This window comes from Danio rerio, chromosome 7, assembly GCF_052040795.2.
Source record: "Danio rerio strain M-AB ecotype USA chromosome 7, GRCz13ab, whole genome shotgun sequence".
NCBI lineage: Eukaryota > Metazoa > Chordata > Actinopteri > Cypriniformes > Danionidae > Danio > Danio rerio.
This window is the reverse complement of record NC_141027.1, coordinates 71,875,492-71,894,406: the sequence shown is the minus strand read 5'-3', so window position 1 is coordinate 71,894,406 and position 18,915 is coordinate 71,875,492. Positions and strand designations below refer to the sequence as shown.

At 35.6% G+C, this 18,915-nt stretch overlaps 1 protein-coding gene and 1 long non-coding RNA gene across 51 annotated transcripts in view; one reads left to right on the top strand and one right to left on the bottom strand.

Moving 5' to 3' along the window:
* mical2a (microtubule associated monooxygenase, calponin and LIM domain containing 2a) overlaps positions 1–18,915 on the bottom strand; it is a 144,067-nt gene that overhangs the window by 14,214 nt on the left and 110,938 nt on the right. For 9 of the 50 annotated variants that reach the window (XM_087262162.1, XM_087262161.1, XM_087262158.1 and 6 more), the window contains 8 exons: positions 17,510–17,587; positions 15,305–15,433; positions 11,567–11,679; positions 11,399–11,468; positions 9,428–9,517; positions 5,707–5,811; positions 2,794–2,974; positions 339–415 (listed from right to left, as the gene is read on the bottom strand). In XM_087262162.1, coding sequence (XP_087118288.1) covers positions 339–415; positions 2,794–2,974; positions 5,707–5,811; positions 9,428–9,517; positions 11,399–11,468; positions 11,567–11,679; positions 15,305–15,433; positions 17,510–17,587 — 843 coding nt within the window. Of the gene's footprint in view, positions 1–338; positions 416–2,793; positions 2,975–5,706; positions 5,812–9,427; positions 10,747–10,900; positions 11,469–11,566; positions 11,680–14,950; positions 15,035–15,150; positions 15,215–15,299; positions 15,780–17,509; positions 17,588–18,915 lie in introns of all 50 variants that reach the window. The other 41 variants (XM_087262164.1, XM_087262163.1, XM_087262159.1 and 38 more) reach the window with 15 other exon arrangements.
* On the top strand, positions 10,192–15,975 carry LOC147836208 (uncharacterized). The gene is made up of 3 exons (XR_015496494.1): positions 10,192–13,124; positions 13,800–13,972; positions 14,017–15,975. It is a non-coding gene; the product is annotated as an uncharacterized LOC147836208 (long non-coding RNA).

Below are 18,915 nucleotides of genomic sequence, written 5' to 3'. Positions count from 1 at the left end.
GCCCCCTTAAGCAATTTTTTTTTCTACTGAACAAACCATCATTATAGAATGATTTGCCTAATTATAAAAACTCGCTAGTTGCTAACAAACTAGTTAAGCCTTTAAATGTCACTTTAAGCTGTATAGAAGTTTCTTGAAAAATATCTAGTCAAATATTATTCACTGTCATCATGACAAAGATAAAAGAAATCAGTTATTAGAAATGAGTTATAGAAACTATTGTGTTTAGAAATGTGTTAGGGGGGCTTATAATTCAGTAGAACTAATAATTCTGACTTGAACTGTAAGTATTGAAGAACTAATAAGCAAGAGATGTGGGAAAAGTGTGTTTTGTTTACCGTATGTAGAGTTTCTGTTCTTCCATTTTTCACTAAGGATTTCCTTTGAGCAAAGTGGAGTTTGCAGTACAACTTTCCTACAGGAGAAAAAAGAAATCATTAGATATTAGATATAAGCCATTAGTAGTCATTAGATAGCCATAGGATAGACATTAGATATCTTCAATAGTAAATTATAAATTATTAATATGATATATTAATATTATATAATATACATTTTAGATATATTAGATGTTTCAGTATTTTGTGATTCACCAAAGTTTTCTGTTTATTTACGGTTCTGAATTGCATTATGGGATGTTGATCTCTGCTTTGTTGACTTTTTATGTTGAAAATTTAACTCTACAGTTTAACACAGTGACTTTTATTGACATTTTAGTTGTTTGAAATTAAATAATGTATACAAAATAATATATAGTATAGTGAAATAAGTCTGTAACATAACAGAAAATCTACAGACAGTTTTTTATCAGGGTTTTGCACCATAATATGTATCTCCAGCTCAGACAATATATCACTTTAAACAATTAAAAACGTTAATACAAATCACTTTATGGAACTTTTCAAGGTTAAAAGTTGTTGTAAGAAAGATCAAGATCCCATAATGCAACTCAAAAGCATAAATAAATGGAGAAAAATAAAACATCCATTCATTCATTTTCCTGTCGGCTTAGTCCCTTTATTAATCTGGGGTCGACACAGCGGAATCAACCACCAACTTATCCAGCACGTTTTTAAGCAGCAGATGCCCTTCCAGCCGCAAACCATCTCTGGTAAACATCCACACACTCACTTAAACACTACAGACAATTTAGCCTACACAATTCACCTGTACCGCATGTCTTTGGACTGTGGGTGGGTAAAACCGGAGCACCCGGAGGAAACCCACGCGAACGCAGGGAGAACATGCAAACTCCACACAGAAACGCCAACTGAGCGGAGGCTTGTACCAGCGACCCAGCATAATAATAAAAATTACTCACCGGTCCTTAGAGGACAAAAATCCCCCCAAAAAAGGTCCTAAATATATAAAACTGTGTTAATTTTTACTTTTTTTACTGATCAAGATTTTCCGGCATCAGTCCTGATGTAAACAACCATTTAAATTACAGTATAGCTTGCTTAATTTCATCTTTATTTTTTTGTTGTTGTTTTTTTTGTTTTTTTTAAACCCAGTAAAATCTATTGTATCATTTATTGAACCCTGTTTGCATATTAAAGTCTTGTGTGAGGCAATGATTAGAAACAACATTAATTATAATGCATTCCATCAAATTAAAACAAACTTTAATTTATTTAGCTTGCAGTGCTTGAAAAATGATTTTTGAGACGAGGGGGAAATATTGCAATATCAATAAAATGTCGTTAGAATCAATACAGAACTAAAAACACACAGGGCAATTAAACAATGTTTCACATTAAATTAAGAATAAAAATTTTAAAAAGTTGTTTTTGCTACTGAACTACAACTCCAAATCAGAAAAAAAGTTGGGACAGTACGAAAAAACACAAATAAAAAAAGAAAGTAGTGATATCTAAATTTACTTTGACTTCAGTTCATTGCAGTCAAAACAACAGACATTATTTGATATGTTCCTCATGATTTATATTTTTAATTTTTAAATAAACACGTATTCCAATTTGGTTCTTGCAACAAATAAAAAAAAAAAAGTTGGAACAGTAAAGCATTTACAACTTTGTGAAGTTGTCATCATTCTGTTTCACAACATTTAAAAATACACTTAGGGACTGAAGACACCAAGAGATGAAGTGTTTCAGGTGTAATTTTATCCCAGGTGGGTACCAATACAGGGTCTTCATTGTCGCATTTTGTGCTTCAAATTGCACAACACATTCTCTGTTGGAGACAGGTTTGGACTGCAGGCAGGCCAGTAAAGTACCAGGTTATTTTATTATGTTATGCACTGTTGAAGTGAAATATCCAAATATCTTTCTTTGAGGAACATTGTTTTTAAACATTTCAATCATTTTCTCATCTATTTGTTGACAAACTGGCAATCCTCGGCCTATATTTGCTCCTAAAAGACTAGACCTGTCTTGGATGCTGCTTTTGTACCAACTTATAATTACAATCACCTGTTGACATCACCTGTTTCAAATCACATCATTATTTAACCAATTTACCTGATTACTAGCTCTAAACTGCTCCTTTGTAATGTGCTGCAGGTCTGAATGACAGGAAAGGATGTATATTTACAAATGAAATGAAGCTGACCAGACAAAACATGAAATATTTTGTGTTCATGTTGTCTGCAATGAAATACAAGTCAAAGTAAATTTAGAAATCACTTCTTTCTTCTATTTTTTTTTTTTTTTGCGTTTTCCATACTGTCCCACTTTTTTTTCTGATTTGGGGTATTGTATAGTCTGCATAAGGTGAGCATGACAAATGTCATCATCAAAATGGTATCTTATCAAAAAAGCAGTTCAGTACCTTCCTCAGAATGGAAGCAGTGTCCTCCCTGACGTAGCGGAGCTCTGCAGGTCTCACAGCGGAAACATTCCCGGTGAAAGTGAAATCCCTCTGCGCTGAGTCTCTCCACCACAAACACACGCTTCTTACAGGCATGACACACATCGCCCAGAGTCTGAGGAAACTCTCTCTTTATGGAAGGCTAGGGAGATAAAAAAACAACAGGTCAAGATATGTTATTAATATTTACTGCACGCTGAAAATAAATCTGTTAGTAACCAACGATATCTCACTGCAAATCTTAACTTTTTGATTTAGTGGCTAATTCCTTTAAATCAGTATGATCTCATTCGTATAATTTAGTATGATTTGCTTATCCCCCAATGATGGTTAGGTTTAGGGGTGGGGTTTGGTACATTTTCATATGATTGAACTCGTACGAGTTACCCACTAAACTGACAAAACGCAAAATAGTTACGTTTCCTTGTGAGATCAGGCTGGAAAAACATATAGTTCACAAACTGAGATTTGTTTTATAGTGGCCACTCTTAAAATAGCTTTTATGACCAATCCCACCAAATAACTGATAAATATACAATTTCCTGTACAATCTCTAGTAACTTGCTGTAAATCAGTTAAGGCAAAAATACTGTATTTACATTGACAGCACCATTTATCTTGCTGTATTTGGATTTAAAGTATTGTGTGTACGATTGAAGTCAGAATTATTAGCCCCCTGAATTATTAGACCCGCTGTTTATTTTTTCCCCCAATTTCTGTTTAACAGAGAGCAGAAATTGTCTACACGTTTCTAAACACAATAGTTTTAATAACTCATTTCTAATAACTGATTTCTTTTATCTTTGCCATGATGACTGTAAATAATATTTGACTAGAAATTTTTCACGACTCTTCTATACAGCTTAAAGTGACATTTAAAGGCTTAACCAGGTTAATTAGGTTAACTAGGCAGGTTAGGGTAATTAGGCATGCTATTGTATAACGATGGATTGTTCTGTAGACTATTGGAAAAAAATAGCTTAAAGGGGCTAATCATTTTGACCTTAAAATGGTGTTTAAAAAATTAAAAACTGCTTTTATTCTAGCCAAAATAAAATAAATAATACCTTCTCCAGAAGAAAAATTAATATCAGACATGCTGTGAAAATTTTCTTTTCATTTGGGAAATATTTAAAAAAGAAAAGAAAAAAATCAAAGGGCAGCTAATAATTCTGACTTCAACTGTATATCTTTAATTAGGGCTGAGAAATATGGCAAAACTGCTATCTTAATAATTATTTTCCATAGAGTATGATAGCGATATATAGTTAATGCCTCCAGATTTAAAAGAGTACCCCAACATTGACTGAAGCCACAAAAATTAGAGGGTCCAATAAATGGCGTAACATATTTTTAGTAATATCAACAAACTTTAGATTCTCATTGTTGCACATTTCTGCTGTGATTGGCTCTTAGATCAATAGGGAGTAATAAAAGTCCAGAGTCTATCATTGTTATTGACAAATTTTATCACGAGTCGATATAGTAGTTTATTGGCTCAGCCCTATCTTTACTGTAAAACATCACAATGTAAGTTTAAAATACAGTAACATACCGCATAACTCTCCAACAGTAAAATAGTTCATATTACAGTTAAATACAGTTTTATTTACAAAAATCATCAGGATATGTTGTTTTTGGAATATGATACAACCATACTACTATTTTTCCAGGACATAGTATGCACAAATTACCAAAAACATGCAGTAGAGTAATCTCTTCAATGACACATTGTGCTTTCGTTTTTTTTTTTTTTTTTAATATCTATTTTTGTATTATGATTAACAACCATATTTATTTCTGAAACACCACAAGCCATCTGACATTTTTCAAATGCTGCATAATTCTTCACAAATTTTAAATAACCACAAGGCAGTTTATATTATATCATGTGTAATATGCAAAGCTGTATGAAATTGTTCATCTAATATATTTAATCATTTAATATATTTAACTGTAGGATTTTTGGAGCCCGAAAGTAAGGACATCACACAGGTTCAGAACAAAATAGGTCAGGATTGTGCATGCTTGTGACCCTGGAGCACAAAACCAGTCACTGTAACCAAACACAGCCATACTTTTGGCAATAATATAAGTAAAAACTATATATTTTTTTGCTTTTTTTCCATTTTCAATAATGACACTTTGCATATTTCTCACTGTAACTGAATAGAAACTCAATTTTTGATTAGTATTGTGCATTGCACTTAATTTAGACTAGTTTAACAGTGATTTTCTCACTATTTAATAAATTTATTTGAAACCTCAGATTCCAGATTTCCAAATAATATCAATGAAAATCTTATTTATTTAGATTTTATTGTGTGTAGTTCTACGTGCACAAGCAAAAAGGCCATACTATTGCTGCTTGTTTAAACTACTTATATAAAATGAGTTGACACAAGACAATTCTCAAGTTTTTTTGAGGGACAACTTAATTGTTTCATGTTAATTAATGTTCTTCAGTCCACTTAAAATTGTAAAAACTTAATTGATTTGTGTTGGGACAACATGAAGGAATTGTGAGGAACCCAGGATTTTTTTACACTATACACTTAAAAATGTCTTTTGCTACCTGTTCGAACTACTTTTATAAAATGAAAATAAAATAATTTTTTTTCTTTTTCTGTTCAGTCCACTTAAATTTTTAAAAACAATTCAGTTAACTTAATTTATTTGTGTTTGGACAACATGAAGTGATTGTGTGGAACTTTGTGTCACATTTTTTAGAGTAATACAAATGTTTCTATTATTATATTATATAATTATAATATTATTATATTATATAATTGTTTTGATCCAGGATCACATATTGGTCTCTAAATTTAAAAACAAAACAAAACACACACAACTGACAGCTGATCTGTGGCTTACCGGAGTGCCAGAGCTGCTTGTCTGAGGTCTATGATCATTTTCATACAGGGTAACCAGAGCGTCGGCTCTAGCACCCACTCTCAGAGACACTTTGCCCACTGTGCGCTAGCAGCCAATAAAAGAGAAGGGACAGAAAATAGAGAAAAGAGAATGAAATAGAAGTAAAAAGCAGCATAAGGCAGAGCACAAGAGAGAAAACGCAAGAAAAAAAACTGACAGAAGATAATTCAAAACCAAGACCGAATGTATTGATGCACTTGAAGGCAGAATTTTTAGCCCTCCTGCATATTTTTCCTTCAATTTCTGTTTAATGGAGAGACTTTTTTACCCAACACATTTCTAAACATAATAGTTTTACTAAATAATTTCTAATAACTGATTTCTTTTATCTTTGCCTTGATGACAGTAAGTAATATTTAACTAGATATTTTTCAAGATACTAGTATTCAGTTTTAAGTGAAATTTTAGGGCTTAACTAGGTTAATTAGGTTACGTTAGGGTAATTAGGCTAGTTATTGTATAACAGTGGTTTGTTCTGTAAGCAATTAAAAATATATATTGCTTAAGGGGGCTAATAATATTGACCTAAAATTAGCTTTGCTGCCTCTATGGCAGGGGTGTCCAAACTCAGTCCTGGAGAGACGGTGTCCTGCAGATTTTTGCTCCAACTTGCCTCAACACACCTGCAAGGATGTTTCTAGAAAGCCTAGTAAGAGCTTGACCCAATTCACCTGTACCACATGTCTTTGGACTGTGGGTGAAACCGGAGCACCCGGAGGAAACCCATGCAAACGCAGGGAGAAAATGCGAACTCTACACAGAAACGCCAACTGACCCAGCTAAGGCTCGAACCAGCGACCTTGTTGCTGTGAGGCGACAGCACTGCCTACTGTGCTGCTGCGTCGCCCCGTTTTTAATGTCTAAATATCAATATTCCAATGGATTTCCCGCTCATATATGAAGAATAAGGTCAATATGACATGTTTTGGTAAGGCAGTCTTTCTGAAATAGTTGGAGCAAGTCTGGTTTCGGGGGGGACCATTCTTTACCGTACTCAAACCCCATCATCGTGCTGAACTACGCTCTGCGTCTCAAGTCTGGGACATACGTGGCGAGCTACTGAGCAAACTGGTAACAGCGGAATAGCCATCCATATGGAGGTAAGCGGTCAGCTGGTAAGCAATAAAAGGAACGGCGTCAAACCACCCTGTAGCGTTCGATTTAAAGGCGAAATGCTGCTATACGTTTCTGTGACTACACTTTTCAGTATATTAATTTTGCTTTTCAGTACCAGATGGTTCATATTTAAAATTTTGCTAATCAATTTGAATTTATTATTATTTATTGATTATATTTAATTATACTCTTCAGTATCAAGCGTTTAACAAATGTTTACAGTTTAAATAAGAATTGATTAAGGGTGTAAAATGTTTACTTCTTCCCAGGGGAGGCATAACAAAAAAATAAATGAGAAGCACTGTGGTAAGGGTACCGCTCACTTGGAACCTTACCTGAAAAAAAAGCACCAGGCACTCAGTATGAAACTCAGTGGAAAAACTAAAAATGAGGCATAAAGAACCAAACCATGCTGCATGCAGTTGAAAAAAAAAACACAGTTATATTATCATATTATTAAAAGTGGCATGATACATCCCCTTTAGGTAGTTTTTACATAAACCTGGCTTGTCTCTATAACATGTAGGTGTCTCAGCAGGTTTGGAACAGAGCCCATGCCTTTCTGCTCACAATGAGAGCTGTCAGTCAAATCTGAGGTACTTTTAAAGGCAACCTTTTAAACCTGACAAACTCCTACGTTCACTAGATTATATAATGATCTAATCACTCCGAACTGTTCAGTAGGTGGAGCTTGAGATTCAGATCAAGCATCTGGCAAGGGAAGAGAGGATGTCTGGAATGCTCTCACTTTCTCCAAGTGTGTGTCTATGTGTGTGTGTTTTTATGACATATCAGGACACAAAATGTCGATACTGACATGGTTATGATGCATTTTACAAAGAGATAATGAATTATAAAGACATTGCTGATGTCCACATTTCTTAAAAGGTTTAAAAGCACACAGAATGTGTGTTTTTTTCGGGCTGGGATAGGTTTGGGTTGGGGTAGGGTAAAAGAATGTACAGTTTGTACAGTATAAAAGCAATGTAAACCTATGGAATGTTACCACACTTCACAAAAACAAACCTGTGTGTGTGTACTTGTTTTTATATCCTGCTGGAGACTTTAATGTACACCTAAATACCTGAATACACACAGACTCATGGGGACTTTTGTTACAGTGGGGACCAAAATCGAGGTCCCCATTGGTAAACATGCTTATAAATCAAATATAATTAGTTTCTTAGGGTAGGGTTGGGTTTAGGGTTAGGAAAGGGCACATAGTATAGAATGTGTAAACCTATGGAATGTTGCCACAATTCACAAAAAACAAACCTGTGTATGTACTTGTTTTTCTATGTGAATAGACTCAGGGGGACTTTTGTCAAAGTTTTGTCACAGTGGGGACCAATGTTGAGGTCTCCATTGGAACATGCTTATAAATCACACAGAATGAGTTTTTTTAAGGGTACGGTTGGGTTTAGGTTTGGGATTGGGCAAACTAATAGAGTTTGTACAGTATAAAAACAATGGAAACCTATGGAATGTTGCCACATTTCACAAAAACAAACCTATGTGTGTACTTGTTTTAAATCCCACTGGGGACTTGAATACACATCTGAATACCTGAATACACATGGACTCGTGGGAACTTTTGTCACAGTGGGGACCACGTATACAACATAACTGCAGGTTATCAATGTTTATAAGAACTTTAACTGTTAAAAGCTATTAGTTACTAATTATTAGTAACTAATAAAGATATGGCAACTAATAACCTTAGCTTTTCCAAGTTTAATTATAATGCAATAATGTGCACCTTTTGTAAAGCTGCTATGAAACAAAAATTTTGTGAAAGGCGCTATACAAATAATCTTGAATTGAATAGAACATGCCTATACTGTAAATTACACACAATGAAGTATTCTGAAAATATAAAAATGCAGATTGTTTCCAGTGAGGGTAACAATTTAAGAGTAAGAGTTTAGGGGTCGGTTTGGGATAGGGGACAGAATATATGGTTTGTATAAACAACAACGAGAGTCACCACTAGGATATAGGAACAAGTGTGTGTGTGTGTACTTGTTTTTGTGACATATCAGGACACAAATCTGTATAATGACATGGGTATGACACAGGTATTACAAAAAGGAGGTGAAATATGAGGACATTGGTGACGTCCTCATTTCTCAAAATGCTTATAAATTCTACAGAATGAGTTTAATCAGAGAGTAAAGCTGCACACAGTCTCCTGTGATGGTTGGGTTTAGGGGTGGGGTGGGGTGAGGGCAATATAATATACGGTTTGGACAGTATAAAATGAATGGAAACCTATGTAATGTCCCCACTTTTCACAAAAACAAACGTGTGTGTGTGTGTGCGTGCGTGCGTGCGTGTGTGTTTGTTCCACTGGCATGTTCTCAGTACAGAGCCAACCATGTGCAGACAGACAGCCCATCAAGGAGAGTTGCCGCACTGATCAGAGCTCTACATAAAACATGCCAACACTAATCTCATAGAAAGACTCATTCCAAAAAGAATGTGTACGTCATGCGAGTCCTAGGCAACTGAAGATAATCTTCAGTCCACTGATATGGCCATGTACCTGTTTAGTAGCACTCAAGTCTTCATTTGACTGAGGAACATCTGTTTGTTTTCTCACAGTAAAGGATGATATGCTACTGCAGCTGTCACACTGAAAATGTAGATTTGAGAGAATTCTCAAGCAAATGTTAGTTAGTACCACAGATTATGGTTATATTTTAATTTACTTATACCTGTGCTGTTTCAAACCTTTTCCAAAAACCAAAGCAGCAATTAAAGGCACAATATAAATATTTACCACTACAGGGTGCATATTCACAACAAATAAAAGAAAAAACAGTTTGATGATGACTAAGTGTGGAATCATGAGAGATGTGGTACATTCAACATAGGCTCATCCTAAAAATGTAGACCTTATATAAATTTCTGGAGATCACAAATTATGTAGCCAGAGCCACAAATGGCTGCATTTCATCATTAAAATGAAGGCTACGACTTGCCCGTGTACATTGGCGGACTTGTAACATGGAGCGGAGTTGACCGTGATGATGGTGTTCGAGTCCGGCGAAGAACGGTTTCAGAAAGCAGGTAAGACAATAACAAAAGCCAAAAATAAAATAAACAAGTAAATAACAAGGCGAGAACATGGTAAGATCGGAAAATGTTTTGATAATCAGATGAGAGCTTTTCTTTTTCTTAATTACTTTTCAAAACACGGTCATGTGGGTTCACGGTGGTGGGTGGTTGGGTCAATCGGTGCTTTTGAAAACACTATTGGTTGGGTTTAGGGAAGGAGGTGGGTGGGTCAATCAATCAGTCAGTCAGTTATTCTGGCTTCTGGTAGATTTACACAAAAAGAGCAGGCTTAAATGGAACTTGCAAGACAGTTGAGATTTGAAAAAGCGTACTCATTGGCCTCTGTCTGATTCGCAAGAAACAAAAACTGCAAAAAAAAAAAAAAAAAAAAAAAAACATACCTCCTAAGACGTATTTTGCTCTGTCCAGAAATGTATGCAGGGGTACGTACCAATGATGAGCCTAGGTTGAATGAAAGCCACAATATATAATATTCACCACTAGAGGCCGTATATTCTTAACAAACAAAGGCATTTGTTTGGAGTTGTGGTCTTCATTTTATCCTATAAATTATTTTCATGGATGAGCTAAAGTATTCAACACTTATCATGTCAAACCAGAAGTTGAGGGTCTGTGAAACTGTCTGTGTCACTTGATAAAATTGCTTAATTCTCTGCATTTGAACATTTATCACTGAATCATTTGGAATAATGTAAGAACACAAGTCAGCAAAATATATGACATTGTTCTAGTGGTTTTAAAATATTCTAATGAAAGAAATGTATATATTGTGCCTTTAAGGGTCTCAGTCCATTTATATACAAACAAAATTAGCAAGCAGAATGGAGAATGAGGACACTGAAAATATTGTTCCCATCCTCAACTTGTCATTCAGTATTAAAGGGCACTAATTATGCCAAAATCACTTTTATAAGGATTTTAAAAACAGCTTTGTGGCAAAAGTTTGTGAATATAACTAGTTTCTAATGGTAAAAATTTATTAATTAAATTTTTTTTTTAAATCAGACTTGATAAAAACAATCTGCAGAAACACTCTTTGTACATGTCATCAGAGGGTGAAAGCCCCGCCCATTCGAGACAATCTCTCCCTCATTAGCATCTGCCACTGTGGTGACACACAGACATCTGTAGCTCCACCCTCTTTTGAAAAGAGCACAATCTCATTTGAATTTAAAGCAACAGTCAACAAAACAGCACAATTCGGATCAAAGTCTATACTATTAGCTACAAAACATTATTTTTAGCTAAAACTTACACAGACTTATTTTGCATCTTGTAAAATGGGGCATAATAGGTCTCCTTTACATAATGCCATGTGGAATTTTTCTTCTGTACAAGGAACAATATACAGGTTTGAAACAGCTTGATGGTGAGTATACAACAACAATAGCTATTCATTTATGGCCGAATGTTTCATTCTCAATTAATCACTCACCATTTGAGAGCTACTTTCTGATTGTCTTTGCATATTTACGCCACTGCATGTTTCAGACTTTGATTTACTGCTTTAAAAGAGATGTAAATAAAGTGAATGAGTCTGTTAGTAAGACATACTGTAACTTTAAAAGAAGTATTGTTGAAGAAGATACAATCGCTTCTTTACCTTAATGAGAAAGCAGAAGAGAAGGAAAAGGAAAGGTGAATAGGAGCAGTGCATTCTGGGATGGGGTGAAATATTATGGAGTTAGAATGATGGTGGACAGTGGAAGAACTGGTCTGTTCAGAGCAGAGATGGAGAGACAGATTAGGCAACAGGGAAATATGATGTTTTATGATGATATGTTGGCATGCTAAATATGGAGATATTTCAAGTACTCTCAAGCTATTTGAAGAATCAGTACTTTTTGTAACACAAAATATTTGATTTTTGTTTTTGCAGAACTTGTGGTTTACCATAATACAGTTGAAGTCTGAATTATTAGCCCTCCTAAATATTTTCCCCCAATAACTGTTTAACGGAGAGAAGATTTTTTCAACACATTTCTAAACATAATAGTTTAATAACTCATTTCTAATAACTGATTTCTTTTATATTTGCCATGATGACAGTAAATAATATTTGACTAGATATTTTTTTACAATACAAGTATTCAGCTTAAAGCGATATTTAAAGGCTTAACTGGGTTAAGTTAAGGTAAATAGGCAAGTCATTGTATAACTGTCACAATCTGCCACCAAATGAACTACAAACCCCATCATACCTGTACTCTCACACCTGTTCCGGTTCACCTTTGATTGCAAACACGTACAGCTGAAGCCAGAACTAATCAAATGGGCTATAAAGACAGCACACACACATTGTTGCAGAGTCTTGTTATACAGTTTTGTGAACATTGCGACTTGTTTCACTTGCCGTGTTTGACCTTCGTTATATTTCTTTGTTTATGTAGTTTGCCACCTGTACTGACCATTCGCTCGTGGTGGGCAAAGCGAGGTTTCATGAAACACTAAAACAGTCGAAGCAAATGTGTCGAAGCGTCAAAACCTTTCGAAACCTGTCTCTACAGTGACACCTAGCGGTCATTTTATGTAATGCGCTGGAACAACTTGAGCAAAGAAACAGCTGAGCAAATTAAGGTATTGTACCTCACATTGTACACTCTCGGAAATAAAGGTACGAGAGCTGTCACTGGGGTGGTACCTTTTCAAAAGATACACATTTGTACTTAAAGGGTCCATATTTATACCTCAAAAGCTTATATTTGTACCTAAAAAATTTAAAAAGGTACACTTTTGTATTTTTTAGATACTAATATGTACTCATGAGGTATTAATAGGGACCCTTTAGGTGCAAATGTGTAGCTTTTACAAAGGTACCAGCACAGGGACAGCTCTTGCACCTTTATTTCTAAGAATGTAGAGTTGAAGCTTCAAGTGATTTAGAGGAGCCGTGAGAGTTCCAGACTTGCACGCCAATGATAATGGGTTCAAATCCAGGGTGATGCAGCTATATATGATAGTTTTTAAAGGTTTGGTTCATGTAGTTTTGTTTTTGTCTGACATATATAAATATGTCTTTTTTGGTCATAAAAAAGTAACTATTAAAATACAGCAAGTCTTCATCTAACAGTGTTTGTATAATTCGGGATTCAAACTTGGGCCATTTGCAGCACAGTTAACCCCTACACATGCACGGCCCACTTGGCTACAGGAGATTGAGGGTGCTTTCACACCTGTGAATCGATTCAGTTGTTCCGAAACAGAGATTACAATTGTTACATTGTTGCTCTTTGCTCTTGGAGCTGTTCGCTTTCACATTGCAAAGTTTCTAATCGGACCAAAAGAGCTAAAACAAGTCACGTGTGAGTAAACTCTCCTCACATTGGTCAGAGTGCCAGGGTTTATTTGGCAGCGTCGCGCTCAGCTGTCAGTAGAGATGGTGGTTTGATGGTGATTGACAGGGTGCTCGCGCGCGATGTGTCTGAGGAGAGATGCGGTGGGGAGGGGTGAGAAGGTGCGCGACGTAGCCTATTTGAGGACCGGGAGGGAGACGCGACTTTACCGAGAGATCATCACTCATTTGCGGGCATCCGGAGACTCGCGAAACTTCCCTCCATACTCATAATTCTCTTTTCATATAGCCGTATGCCTATTACATATCCATAAAACACTGTGATATAACCGTGCTCGGATCGGATCGCTTTCTCACTGCAATCGAACCACTCCAGGGTTCGTTTCAATCAAGCCGAGACCATCTCATTCAAGCGATCTCGGAGCGATTATTTTGGCGCAGAACAGAGCGCGATTGCCATGTTCACATATGCCAAACGAACCGCGCTAACTGGGCAAACGAGACACGTTCCGAAATAAAAGTGTAGGTGTGAAAGCACCCTGAGATGCTTTTTCGACCCTGTTTGTCAAATGCAGATTAGCCAGTTCTCAAAACGCTATTAAAATGCCCAATGCTTTAAATTGCTGTAGTCACGTGACCTAGTGTTTCGAAACACTTTAGTCACGTGACCTGGCTGTTTCAGATCATGCTTCGGTTCAGTGTTTTTTTGAAATGCTTGCACTTCGGGATCTTGTCACTGTCGAAACTCAGTTTCACGTCAGCCCTTCATACCGTTCGCCTATTACCGACCATGTTTTAGATTACACTGCATACACCTGTTTGTTCCAGCTTTGACCCTTGCTGGCTAGACCATTCTCTTAATAAAACTGCATCTGGATCCTCAACTCCGTTGTCCAGCATATTCACATTGCAGAAGACTCAGCCACAATGTGTGTACTGTCTTTATAGCCCATCGGATAAGTCCTGAACAGCTTGAGCTGTATGTGTTTGCAATCAAAAGTAAACCAGAACAGGTGTGAGAGTACAGCAATGGTGGGATTTTGTAGTTCATATGGTGGCAAATTTGTTGTTCTCCAGTGAACTGCATGGGCTAGATCGTTGGTGATTGATACAATACTGATGGTTCGTTCTGTTGACAATCAATAAAAATATAGCTTAAGGGGGCTAATAATATTGACCTTAAAATGGCTATAAATAAATTAAAAACTGATTTTATTCTAACTGAAATAAAACAAATAAAATGTTCTCAAGAAGAAAAAAATATTATAGGAAATATTATGAAAAATTCCTTGCTCTATTAAACATAATTTGGAAAATATTTGAATCACAGGAAGGCTAATAATTTTGACTTCAACTAAATGTAGTGAAATAACCAAAATTATATTTACATATTTAAAAGGCATGATATAAACGTGCAACAAAATCATTAAAACAAATGAAAAACATAAAAATTAAAAGCCAATTCAATATATTAAGAAAAAAATATGATAGTTTCCTTCATGATACTAAAACATGCACAGATGTAGATATACTTCACACACAGCAAGTGATCATTTTTACAGTCGAAAAATCAACTTGCCAAACTATCAAATAAGAAACATGCCCTGTCTGACGTGCAAACATGTGGATTTAGCTTTACAAATATATTTTATCGCAAAAGACACAGAGCAGGAAGTTTAGATGCTGCTGTGATACCTTATCATAGACTTTAACGTTTGTGTTTTCCTTGGACTGAGGGATCTCGGTTTTGCTTAAATGAGACGTTCTGCGATTGCTTAACTGAAACCAAAAATGAAGGCCCATTCAATAAATCATCAAGCTTTACCCCACGCATACAATAATAATAACTAACCTATAATTAATCCCAATATTGAACAGTGAGAGAGAACTCTCACCAGATGCAACCGGTTCACTGTTTCAGCCTGTTTTAAAGGCTGCTCAAGTAACGGTTTGGGTTTAAACACTTTATTAATGGATGCAGATGGAAGAGGAGAAAAGGAAAGAATTAAATTTAGAAGACTGAAACAGTGTTTAAAGGTTTGTTCTTACCTGCTGGATTGGAAAAGATGGACAGGAAGAAAGGATAGGTGGAGGACAGGAAGTAGCAGTGGATTGTGTTAGAGGATATGAAGTGGTGGTCAATGGATTGGGAGAAGGGAGGTGGATAGAAGAAGATGGCTGCACAGATAAATGTGGATCAGTAGCAGAACAGATTGCTGGAAGAGTCTATAAGGTGACACTTTTATAAGAGCATTAAGATTTTGGTTTCCTTTGATAGATAGTTGGCGTTCCTGTGTGGAGTTTGCATGTTCTCCCTGCATTTGTGTGGGTTCCCTCCGGTGTTTTCCCCCACAGTTCAACGACATGCAGTACAGGTGAATTGGGTATGCTAAAACTGTCAGTAGTGTATGAGTGTGAATGAGTGTGTATGGATGTTTCCCAAAGATGGGTTGCGGCTGGAAGGGCAAGCGCTGCGTAAAACATGTGCTGGAAAAGTTGGCAGGTCATTCCGCTGTGGCGACCCCTGTTTAATAAAAGAGGCTAAGCCGAAAAAAAAAAAGAATGCATAAATGAATTTTAAAAATAATTTCTTTTCATGTATGCATATTTTACATTCAGCAATCCTGTCACTCATAATGGGCTCTTTTTTTACGATCTAGGCGCAGAGTCTAAAGCGAATGCAAAAGCATTAAGCACGTGTACAAATCCACTTTTGCTATGTTAGGATGGAAAATACGCTTTGCGCTTTGGTGCATGGTCTAACAGGGTTGTGCTTATTCTCTTAATGAGTTATGGGTGTGTTTTGAGCATAACGTGCATTAAACCAATCAGAGTCTCATTTCCCATTCCCTTGAGTTAGTTGAGTCGAGCCATGGTGCATTTGCTATTTACATGGCGGACTTTGTAAGAGGAAAAACTTTTAGCTTCATTAGTGAAAAAACATTTAAATAGACCATCTGCAGCGCGAGAATAAAGAACAAGCCTCCTCCAATCGGCCTCTTTACTTTCTTTTTACTTTACTTTTACTCTTTACTACTTTACATTCCTGGATAAGGAAACTATGTTGTACTCACTCCACTGAAGACATCCATTAGCCTACATATTTAATTTAATTTGTTAAGCATAAAGATTTGTATCAAAACTATTTCTAAATTCAGTTCTAATGTCCAGCAAACAAATAATAAAAAAGTAATAACAAAGTGTGTTTTATATATAGGTTTTATATCTAAACATACATTCTATTCTTATGCCCCATATGGTGATGCACACATCTTCAAAACCCGACATCTGGACAAATCTAAACTTGTTTTTATTAAAACAAATATAAATATGCATAAGATAAATAATACTGCTAATAATAATAACATTATACAAAAGCAAATTGCCATGAATAAACTGAAAAAAGCCCCCCGAGGTGAAGAAGGCATGACGGTAGTGGTTTTTATAATTATTTAGAAAATAATATTTTTTTTAACATTGCGCTGGACTTTAGAGCTGCTTTTAGTTGGTCAATGGTGCTATTTTAGTTACTCAAAATAGCAACGTGGCAACAATGCGCCTTAACACACCTCCTTTTTAGACTGGCACACCCATGAGTTTACAAACTGGTGCAAATGGATTTGCCATTTAAACAACGTGGCGCAAAACTTGAAAATTAGGCATGCGGTGGTCTGAAAATAGCAACAAATCATGCCAAACATGTCTTGCACCTTATTGTGCCGGGTGTATAATAGGGCTCATTTTGTCTTGTCTACACTGGAGAAGCATTCAGATAAGTTTTTTATTTTTCTTTGTATAGAGTTTTCACTTACATGATGTTTCTGTAAGTGTGTGGGTATGCAAGCGTGTGTTTGCGTCACTGACAATGTAGCCCTATATACATTTCTGGAGATCTGCTGGTCAATCGTTGCTGTTGAAAACACTATCGGTTGGGTTTAGGGAAGGAGGAGGGTGGGTCAGCTGGTTGGTCAGTCAGTCTACAGCGGCCTCTGGTGGATTTATATGAGAACAGGAGGCACGAATGGCACTCACAAGAAAAATTTGAAATCTCAAAAAGTGTACACATCGGCTTCTGGTGCACTTTTGAAAACAAAAACTGCAAAAAAAAAAACACCTCCTGGGATGTATTTGGCTTTCTCCAGAAATGTATATAGTGATACGTAATCAGAATGCGCCTTTGTGTAAATACAATAGGATCAAAACATGTTATTTTCTGAAGATAAAACATTTGCGTATGAACGTTTTGTTCAGCACCTGCAGTAATCTTTTTGCTGACTCTCTCTTCTCTTCATGAAGCTGCTTGTCTAACAGCCCAGTCTGAGATCTATCCGTCTTATTGTGGAAGAGCAGAAAACAAAAACATGAAATGATAATGATCCATTAAAGACTGTTAAATGAGAAAGCACAATTAGCTGTGTTTAATTGTATTAGCAATGAATAACACATCATGTATAAGTAATGGCAGGCAGTGTCAGAGGACAGAAGACAAGATTAGAAGAGGAGATGGGAGAGAGCAATGATGCATTCTGGGATTGGGTGTGGTGGGGTTAAATGTGGAGATAGACTGCAAGGTCAGACAGCAGAGGAGTCAGTTTGGCCAGAACATGACTTCAACATTCAGTATGAACCAAGAAAACTGGATTACAGGCCGCTGATAAGGAAAATGTATTGCTTAGACATCGCTCTTGTACAGCTCAGGAGGCCTAATTGAGTAAAGAACTTTATCCTTGCCTTCACCATTTGCTCCTAATTTCAGTTGTCTATATGTGAAACAACTAATTTACAAAATATATGTCGTTCATGTTTTTCTCTACACATTGCTTTGGGCAAACATACCCAGCAATAGTATTATGTAACTGAGGTTGCTTAAGAAAATCTTAAAATGAAACACTCAGATTTAGCAGTCGAGGACTGTTCAACACATGTTACTCGCTCTTTGGAATGTTTTCAAAAGCTAAATATACTCAAATGGTTCAAAGAAATTACAAGGAGCTACGTCTGGCCTGCACTTTAATGATGGATGACAAAATCCAGAACATGCTTGTTACAGTAAAGAAAGAAAGATGAACACATTTGCAGATGCTGCTTTTTTATTTTTTACATTTTTTTTTATTCAGTAAACTAGTGAGGAAGTGTTTCTGCGCGTGTAAATATTCTGTGTGTGTGTGTATACACACACACACATATATATATATATATATATATATATATATATATATATATATATATATATATATATATATATATATATGTATGAAACATATAGAAGCATTGTATTTGTAACATTTTTTTTGTTCACATTGTATTTGTGAATATTTGAACTTTATTTAATCAAGACACATTTGCATTTGCTAAATAAAATGATAGTCTTTAAATTAAGCAAGTGTATGTATAAATCAAGGCAACTAAACGTTTTGGCAGTAAGATTAAAAATCAACAGAGTTTATGGTTTTCTTCACTTGTTGACAAATATTAGTTCTTGTTTTAAATATAAAAAAAAAATTTAACTCTAATTTATTTTGCTTTTTTTTAATTTAATGTAAAACCAGACAAAAATACTCATGAGCGCTGAGTTCAGACTCAATTTTTGTGTCTGTAAAAGTGTAAAATTCTGAGATTTTTACTTAAAGATAATATATCAATTTGGGGTGTCAAAATTA